Source organism: Octodon degus, unplaced genomic scaffold (genome assembly GCF_000260255.1).
Source record: "Octodon degus isolate 3935 unplaced genomic scaffold, OctDeg1.0 scaffold00009, whole genome shotgun sequence".
In the NCBI taxonomy this organism is placed as follows: domain Eukaryota; kingdom Metazoa; phylum Chordata; class Mammalia; order Rodentia; family Octodontidae; genus Octodon; species Octodon degus.
Genome location: NW_004524585.1, coordinates 24564916 through 24574744, shown reverse-complemented (window position 1 = coordinate 24574744; position 9829 = coordinate 24564916). Strand labels below are relative to the sequence as shown.

At 36.9% G+C, this 9829-nt stretch overlaps 1 protein-coding gene across 1 annotated transcript in view; it reads left to right on the top strand.

Annotated features, from left to right (window-relative positions):
- The window catches only part of Fam174a (family with sequence similarity 174 member A), a gene marked incomplete at its 5' end in the record, with an annotated part of 47989 nt that overhangs the window by 27401 nt on the left and 10759 nt on the right, over positions 1 to 9829 (top strand). The window contains one exon of the mRNA XM_023707588.1: positions 545 to 679. Within this exon, the coding sequence (XP_023563356.1) occupies positions 545 to 679 (135 nt within the window). The remainder of the gene's footprint in view (positions 1 to 544; positions 680 to 9829) is intronic.

Sequence of the window (9829 nt, the reverse complement as noted above, 5' to 3'; positions counted from 1 at the left end):
TAAAAACTTCACTTCTCTAATGTAATGTTTCTCAAACTTCACAATGTGTCAAAACATAAACTGGTTCTGCTTTCCAAGTTTGGTGTTTCCTTAGGACTGGGTTAAGCATGAAGATTTTTGCCCTTTACCCCCCGCCCCCCCAACACAAATTTCTTACTCTTACTGATGTGGAAAGCACTTAATCCATCATAGAAGTGAGAAGATATGGAGGACCTGGGACAAAGACTGGAACGGAAAACTTCAGTAGAGGTGTGAGGCCTAAGATTAGGCTGAAGAGCTACGTCAGCAACACTATGACATGACAGAGACGAAAGAGTCAGACAGGAGAAATACTGAGGGTGCACAAACATGGCGAAGTACCTGATTCATGAATAAGTAGTCCTTGATGGCAGACTGACGAAGTAGCCGAAGTTTAACAATTTATGCATTGGGTATCCTGTGTTAGAACACAAGAGGCATTTATTTCTAATTTACAGTATGAACTAAGGATTATGTATACCGTATTGAGCTAATTTTTAATTCCTTGCTTTGTTTTGTTTAATAGGATGAGAAGGAGAAACCGAAAGACGAGGAGGTATGGAGTTTTGGACACTAACATAGAAAACATGGAGTTGACACCCTTGGAACAAGATGATGAAGAGGATGATAACACTTTGTTTGATGCCAATCATCCTAGAAGGTTAGCAGTTAGGAGTTTAATTGCATGTATTACAAATCAAATTTTTGCTATAAAAATTGAAGTAGATTCTCATGTAACAGGTTTTGTATTGGTTTTATTCAATTTTGCTTGTTTAATGCAGTTCATTGTGCTGCACACTCAATAGCTCACATTCACAATTATGTGCTAGAATAGACATACATAGTATAATACAGCTAAAAAATTGATTATATTTTGTTACAGAACTTTGATTTTTATGTTACTTATTTGCGCAGTATATGTTAACTTTGTGTGTGTGTGTGTGTGTGTGTGTGAGAGAGAGAGAGAGAGAGAGAGAGAGAGAGAGAGAGAGAGAGAGAGAGAGATCCTAAACTTGATTTTGTAGTCTAGGTTATTTTCTTTCTCATGTGTGTTATTTGATTTTTCTTCTGTTAGTGCTTCCTGGTGAAAACATGTAGTTAATGGTTTGTGGTCTAACAGTGTAGTTACTGTGTCTCTATCAAATCTCTTTTCACTTTTTAAGAACTTCAAATCACAAGGATATGGAGTCTTGATGTAAATGGAATGAGTAAAAGAGACAAACAACAAATTCTGCCCAGTGAGGAAAGATATGTTCAGATAGAGATTTTATTTATTTATTTTTTAATGTGTTTCATACAGGACCTCACTATGCAGCTTGGATTTCTAGTGATCCTCCTGTTTTCAGCCTCCCCAGCACATTATAGGTGTGCACCACTATGCCCCTCTCGGTGGCCCACTCAGCACACCTGGGAGAGTGGCTGGCGCAGCATGTGGTGCCAGGGATCAAACCCTGTCCCTGTGCTTGCCTAGGCAGGTGCTTAGTTTGCTGAGCTATCTCACTGGCATGATAGAGAGTTCTAGATTGAATTACAGTTGGACTCCAGATTCAGATACAAGTTCAAAGACCACAGAAATTTTGTAGTTGAAAAAAGAGATATGACACAAAATTGGGCTCTTAAATCTTATATATTTAGAAATGAATTATTAGCATTAAAGTATGTATGTGTTTTATTTTAGTTTTTAATATGTAGTAATGCTGGTAATTAATTCACTTAACAAATACATTCAGTATTACACAGAAATTTAGAAGTCAGACCATATACAATTGTCCCATCCAGTGGGTCAGTCAACGAAGGTCACCTGGGAGAGGAGCGGGAATGGAGGAGGGGACAAAGGACAAGAGACATGAGAAATGGAGACAAGACAGGAGAGTCTGATCAAATCTGCTTTATTCAGGAGAGGTGCTGGGTATATATAGGGAGTGTAGGAATGAGGAAGTCCTGGCTCTTGACTTCAGCAGGTATCTAGGCAACGGAGGAAGGGCCCACCCCTGGGGCATAGCATGTGATTCACGGGGAATGGGCAAGAGGGGAAGGAGCAGAAACTTAACTCAGCAGGGGAATAGAAACTTAAGAAAATGGCTGACACTATTATAAAATGGATACCAGTTAATGGCTTCCCACATACAATATTGTAGCAGGACAATCTTATGACTTTTTTTCTTGTCTTTTTTTTTTTTTTTTTTTTTTTTTTTTTTTTTTTTTTTTTTTTTTTTTGATTACTTTTTTTTCACGAAAATTTACTTTAAAGAGAGTATACTAATAATTGATATGACAGTAGGAGCAGTACGCATTTAGAAGACCAAAATGATGAGTATTTCAAGCATGGTTTTAGTATTACACATTTTTATCCTCAGTGTAGTTGCTTCGTTTACAGTTATCAGTACATAGAGTTAGTCAAGGTGAGAATTCTACCCATTAAATGCTATTTTGAAAAACCTGATGGAGATTCTTAGGACCATTGTCTTAAACATCTTATTTATATGAATGTATGGTTTTGCCCCTGCCATATTTAATAACTTTGCTCCTTAGACTCTCTAAATTGTTCAATCCTTAAAGTCTCACTTTGCATTTAACTGTGTTACTGCTTTCAATTTCTATTTCTTCTTTTGAGTTCTTACACTAGGGGTAAATGCATTCATTAAATACCAGTTGTGATAATAGGTTAGAGACTGGGTAGACAAATATGAACAAGAATGTATCTACTTACTAAGAATTCATTTTATTAAAGCTTTCCCTTGAAAAAATCTTGAATTCACTATAAAGAATTGTATAGTTCTCAATAAGATTGATATTGTGGTTGTTGAGTGTTATTATGAGGTATGAGGCAGGTAAAGTTGATTTGGATATTTGTATTTGAGCCATTGTGTATAGTAGATCCTTGTCTTTATACATTAGGATCAAAGGGAGATTAATGGGGAATACAGTTTGGAACTATGGCTTATTGAGAGAATAGGACTTTACAGAAGTGTGGATTAAATAGGATAGCAATAGAGTCATACATTGTATCATTGGTATGGTTTTGTAAGCTTTTATGGTTATTTTTGAATAAGATAGATACATATGAGGCATCTCTGTACAAGACAGGAAGAGAAAAGAGAAACAAAATTATTAGTAATTCAAAATTAACTCCAGTAAATAATGAATATCAACCTTGGTTCCTCTATTCAGATACGCTTTATAAATGATAAAGGTTAGGATCAACTGCCCATAAGAAGCAACTGCCCATAAAGATAAAGATAATGAGAGTACTCTGCACAATTCTGTGGCAACAAAGTTGATAACGTAGAAAAATGGCTAAACTCCTAAAAATACGCATTCTGCATCAAAAATAAATTAAACCACTTGAACAGAATAGCAACAAGTGATTGAATTAATTGAATTAGTCTCATCGTCTCCTCCGCATCTGAGCACTAGGATCCTTGCTGTACTCTCAGCTATTTGAAGGGCAAAAATAGCAGCAGTGTACTGAGACCCTGCCTCCAACATTGTCATCGTTGTCGTCTTTGTCGTTGTTGTCTTCATCATCATCATCTCTTTGCTAAATGGAGCTAAGAAACCTGGACATCTACATGAGCAAAATTAAAATAGAACCAGTTTTTTAGGTCATGTATGAAAATCAGTTCAAAATAAGCAAAAGACTTTTAAGTACCTCACCTGATGCCATAAAGCTTTTAGAATAAAACAGACAAATCTTGATGTTCCTCTTTTTTTTATGACCCCCCAAGTCACATTACACAGGAGTATATCAAAGTAAAAAGCTTGCACACAGCCAAAGAATTAATGTACAGAGTGAAGAGGCAATTCATATAAGAGGAGAAAAAACTACAGCTTGAGCATCCTTTATCCAAAATGCTTGGAATCAGAACTACCTCAAATTTTTGATAATGGAATATTTTCCTGAAGGCTTTGGATTCTAGAGCATTTAGGATTTTAGCTATTCAAACTGGGGATTCTTAGCTCTGATGTCCATTCATTGTCCCCTACTGTCTTGAGTTTCAGAGCCAAAGAGACAATCATAGCGTTTTCCTGCGTCCTGCAGTCCCCGGCCTGAGCCTAGGCACAATGCCCATTCTACTGAGACACCCCTCATCCACCCACTTGCCAGCTCACAGTGCCCGTTGCTGAGCCCCATACACAGCCATGCTTAGCCCCCACGTAAGCCCATCACGATACTCCTTTCCCCCAGTAAAAGTCCCAGTCACGCTGGACACAGACTGTCCTTTAGAGTGACTCCTGGACGTCTTGCCCCACAACCACCCCCCAAAACAGGGTGGCTGCGTTGTGTACTTGGTCATCACTACTGACTCACCTACATGATTTCACATTTAAAACATACAGTTAAAAGCAACAACAACATACAGTTAACACTTGCAAATCAATAGAAAAAAAAAAAGAACTTCATTTGTAAATGGATGGAATATGCTTGCGTACTTGCACCCCATTTAACAATATAATTGGATAAAGACATTATGGAAAGCAGCATGAAAATAGCTCAACGTTAAAAATAGAACCTACGTTATCTAACAGTTCCATTTCTGGGCATATATCCAAATAAAATCAGGATGCCAAAGAGATGTCTGCACTACCGTATTCCAGGCAGAATTATTCATGTAGCCACATGATAGAAATAACCTAATATTCAATGATGGATGAGTGAAACACTGTATATAGGTATATATCTCAGTGAGAAGAGGGATGGGTCCTGAGATTTGTCACCATGTAGGTGTACCTTGAGGATTTCATGCTAAATGAAATAATACAGATACAGTAAAACACTGCATGACTTTGCTTATATAAAATAATGAAGCTCTTAGAAGCAAAGAATAAAATGCTGCTTCTAGGGACTACCACAGTGAGGGAATGAGAGATAGTCACAGAAAAAGGAACAACAGGTGACCACGTGAGTAATAAGTATGTTCTCTGGCTTTGTAATTACTTCGTGTGTATCAAAACATTAAGTGGTACATGAAAAAATAAGTAAATTTTTATTGTCAGTTAAACCCCAATCAGGATGAGGATAAAAAAAAGACCAAACACAAACCAGTTATAATCTGTGCTACTCATACAACTCATCAATTACTCATTGGGTCCTGAAAATTAATTTTGAAGATGTTAAAATGTGAATAACAAATGCTGTGTTGTGATGTCACTCTACATGGACTGGAGCAGACCAGGATAAGAAGTTAGGTGATAGAAGACCAGAGAGATGGCGCCACATTGGTGACTTCAAGCTGTTCTAGGGCGTTGAAGGTACATTCATGGGGTTTATTTATTTTTGAGGGCAAAGGAGAGAGAAATGATAAAAAGGGAGATGCAGCTTTAGGGTAAGATAATGGAATCATCATCTTGAAGTTTTTAGTAGGCTAAACAAATTTGATTCATAAATGAGAAAAAGCTCAATACACGTGTCTTTATTAAGTAAGGAGAATAGAAAGTAGATGCATTTTATCTGTTCATTTATTCTTTTGGTACGTGAATGATGTAGCAGCCACTTAAGGTCCAAGCAGTGTTCAAGGTGCTCAAGAGGCATTAAAGCAAAAGGAAGAAAAAGAAAAGAGAAAATGTTAACTTTGAAGTTCTGCTTCTAGTGAGGCAAAAATGAGATTTCAAGGGTGACAGTTCCTTGTTATTTTGAATTGTCCTTTTACATCAGCACACGCGTGTGTGTGTTTCCCTTCAAAGATCAAGCATCACTTCTTTTTAAGTCTTTTTGTTTGGAGATCATAGGTTGTTAGAGTGAACTTGTATCTATTTTTCCCCCAGATCTACTCACTGTTACCATTTCTTCTTTGTTCAGTGTGCTTGCTCTCTTCTTCTGTTGTACTATAGATACCAAACAGCTTGTCTCACTTATTTTGTTTACCTGATTTTAGATGTTTCCTCATAATTATATCTGTGCTACGCTTTCTTAGCTGAAATGCACACAGATCCTGCTATCTCCTAAGTGCATCATAACTGGAGACAGGATGTTCATCTGTCCTTCATTAGCAGTGGTAATTTTTATGCATCTGTTCAACATTCGTCCAGTATTTCTGCTATGTAACTATTGTTTCCCATTTGTAACTAATGGAATATATTTTAACATCATGAAAATACTCCGTTTCTTGTCAACAAAATATTTCATTTATTTAGTATTTCTATCATTATTCTGGTCGATCTAATCTTTTGTAGTAGTTGCAAAATGAGTTTCCTGACTGCTCAATTTCCTCACACCTTACTAATTTATCACCAACATTCCCTGTAAGCATACTTGCTTCCCTCCCTCCCTTCCTTCTTCCCATCCATCCTTCTTTCCTTCTTCTCTTTCATTCCTTCTGCCTTCCCTCCTGACATTAATGAGCTACCTATCTAACCATCAGTAAGGATTCAGTTCCTTGTTAGGCTTACCTCGGTACACAGTGATCAGGGGGTCTGTCTTCAAGATGTCTTCTCTTTGTTTGCAACCTGTTCCTTCTTTTTTTTTTTTTTTTTTTTTTTTTTTTTTTTTTAATAGCTCCTTAGTTTCTTGCCTAATAAGCTCACTTTGTTCCTCATCTGCACAGTCACCCATTTCTCTAGGCAACACCCATTCCCTCGAGTGCTTGGAGCAATCTCTTTGAGACTACTGTGCCTTTGTTTCCGGGCGCTTGCCTGAGACATAGCATACATGTTCTGTGCATGTATTCATATGCTCGCATGCACACATATCTGCAGCATAATTGAATCCAGGCATTTCTCACATTCCCTAGTTTAGTTTATACACCTTAGATTCTTAATTTTCTTCTCTTTCTTATGATTGTATTCTTTTTTTATTATGAAATTCCTGGCTTCTAACATCAATACAGACTCATTTGCTCAGCCCTGTCATAGAACTACAGTAGTTTCTGGATTGCTTTACCAATTACTTTATTTAGTAAATAAACCTAATATTTATGAAAGCTTGACTTTTTTGCCATAACTCCAACATGACCAAGACTAAAGGTCTGTTTGGATACTGAATGGACATATAATTTGGCTTAACAGTCATTCAAAATATACTATAATGCATTTTAATTAATTTTGCGTTTCCTTTTTCCATCCTGTTTTTGTTTTTCTTTTTTTCATTTGAAAACCATGAACATGCTTTCAAGTTCCTTCCTTCCTTCCTTCCTTCCTTCCTTCCTTCCTTCCTTCCTTCCTTCCTTCCTTCTTTCCTTTGCCCGCCTGCCTGCCTGCCTTTCTTTCGTTCGTTCGTTCGTTCGTTCGTTCGTTCTTTTCCAGAGGTTGAACTCTGGACTTCGCACTTACCAGGCAGGTGCTTATGCTGTTGAGCTAGATCCCCAGGCCTCAAGTTTCCCTTGGTCTTGCGTGCCCCCCTCCCCCCACCGTAGATAATCAGCCTCATTATTTTCCAGATTATACTCCCTCTTCTTCTTTTGGTTAACTTTTACATGCATTTCTTAAGCTTTCCTTGTTTTTCACCTAAGAAGTAAAAAACTATATGCTCTCATATACTTTATATACCTTTTTTATTCTGAAAGTCATACTATATTACTCTGTAAGGAACTGGGCACAGTGGCACATGTCTGTTATCCCAGCAGTGTGGGAGCCTGAGACAGGAGGATTGCAAGTTCAAGCATTGCCTGAACTTAAGAACTTAACTACTCTGTGTGACATTACATCAATAAAAAATATAAAAATCTGGGGCTAGTGTCCTAGTTGTCCTAGGCTCAACTGCCAACACCAGAAGAAAATAATGATTTTTTTTTTTAAACAAATACAGAAATATGCCATAGCAGATATCTGTCATTGTTTATTCAATCACCTGTGGTTTGGTATTTGGGTACTTTTCAATTATTTAGTAATTTAAATAACACTGAAATGAATATCCCTGTGCATATTTGTGTGTGTGTGTGTGTGTGTGTGTGTGTGTGTATTTTCAGCTTACACTTCTAGGAATACCAATAGGTTAGTCCATTTTATGTTATTATAATGAAATACCAGAGGGGTTAGCTTTATTTAAAAAAAAAAAAAAAAGATTTACTTAATTTACAATCTGGGGGATACAAATGCCACATGGGAAGATCCTTTTGCTGGTGTTTTCAAGGTAGTGCAGGGCCTGGCGAAGTAGGACTCTGTGTAGCATGCTTGTTCCTTTTCTGGGCTGTACTGATAAAACCACCAGTATGGTATCTCTATCCTATCAAACTTTTCTAGTCTAACTCTCTTCCTAAAGGTTCCACAACTAAACACCATGTGCATATTAGATTTTCACTCTGCTCTGAATCAAATGATGTGAAGTTAGTTTTAGTCATGATCAGTTAGAGGTGACTCTAATTCAAAATTGGGAGGTTTCATTCTTTCATTAAAATCAGTGATTAAGTACCTGTCATGTGCTGCAGGGACTCTCCTGAGCTCCAGGGGTATAATGGTGAAGAAAGACAACAGAATGCCCAGCCCATGTAATTAAGAATGTAGTAGGTATATATACTTAGTAATGTAGAACAAAGGAGACTTACTTAGAGATGATAGATTTCAAATTTAAGGTTTTTTATTTTGATCTTGCCCAAATCATTAATAGTGTATCTGTAGGCCAGAGTTAACTTTCTTTTTTAAAAAATGATCAAAGAAGGAGGGAATTTCAGGATGCAAAAAAGCAACAACCAGTCATATAGTTCTTTTTTTCTGTCTCTTTGCTTTTTGTCTTTTATGTTGCGGAGGATCAAATGCAGAGCCTCCCTCATGCTAGGCTTTTCCCTGAGCCACACCCTTCACTTATTCTTTGCTTTTTGCAATAAAATAACACTGAATTTAGCTCTCTATTGTGATACTTTTTAAAGTTGAAATAGTTATGAACCTATTTTTTCTGCCTTTTGTTTTGGAAAAGTGGCCACATTTTTATAACTGGGCAGAGTTTCCCAAGAGGTGTAAGTGAGGTGTATTTGTTATTACTTTCTTTGTCTTAGAACTTATTTCTTAAAACTAGATGTACAGTCCAGTGACCATTAACTTCATTTTGAGCTAATTCAGTGGGCAGGATTTTCTCTGTTTATAGAGTAGTCAAGGTTAAACATTACAGGTCCATCAACATGTTCAACATTCTCTATCTTTTTGGGGGTTTGGGAGTTAGCTCAGTGGAATAAGTGGTTGCCTGGCAAGTACAAGGTCCTGAGTCCAATCCCTGGAACCACCAAAAAAAAAACCCTCAATGTATCCTTTGGGAAATGTGCATGTAGACCATATTGTGGTTTGCTTGGATAACAAGTTGAAATCAAGATTAGTGCAATTGTTTTCTTATAATACGTGAAGATACTTACGTACTTAAGGTCTTTTAAGATCTAAAAGCTGTAAGTCCCTGCCTGGCAATCACAACAACCGGAGTTCGATCTGAAATTGGCTAAAGGGTTCTATAGCACAATCTAAATGTCTGCATCTTAATCCCTTGACTGTGAAGTTACCTGATAAAGACAAATTTAGATCTGTTATAGCTGTCCCTTATATTAATTAAAATATTAGCTGTCAGTTTTTTTAATCATTTTGTTAGTGTGTTCTCTTTTTTGTCTTAAGACAGGGTCTCACTATGTAGCTCATACTGGCCTTAAGCTCACCGGGTAAACAAGACTGGCCTCAAATTCTTGGGAGTCTGCCAGACTCAGCCTCCTGGGAATACAGGCATGCTCTACCATACCTGGACACTACTATTTTTAAATTAAGAGTTTTGCTATGTTGACTCTTGTCAAATGTTTTCTCTGTATGCAAAAAATTCATTCTGTCTCTCCCTGTTTTACTTAGTAAATATAATTCATTTATTCTTTTCTTTTCTTTTTTTTTTTTTTTTTTTTTTTTTTTT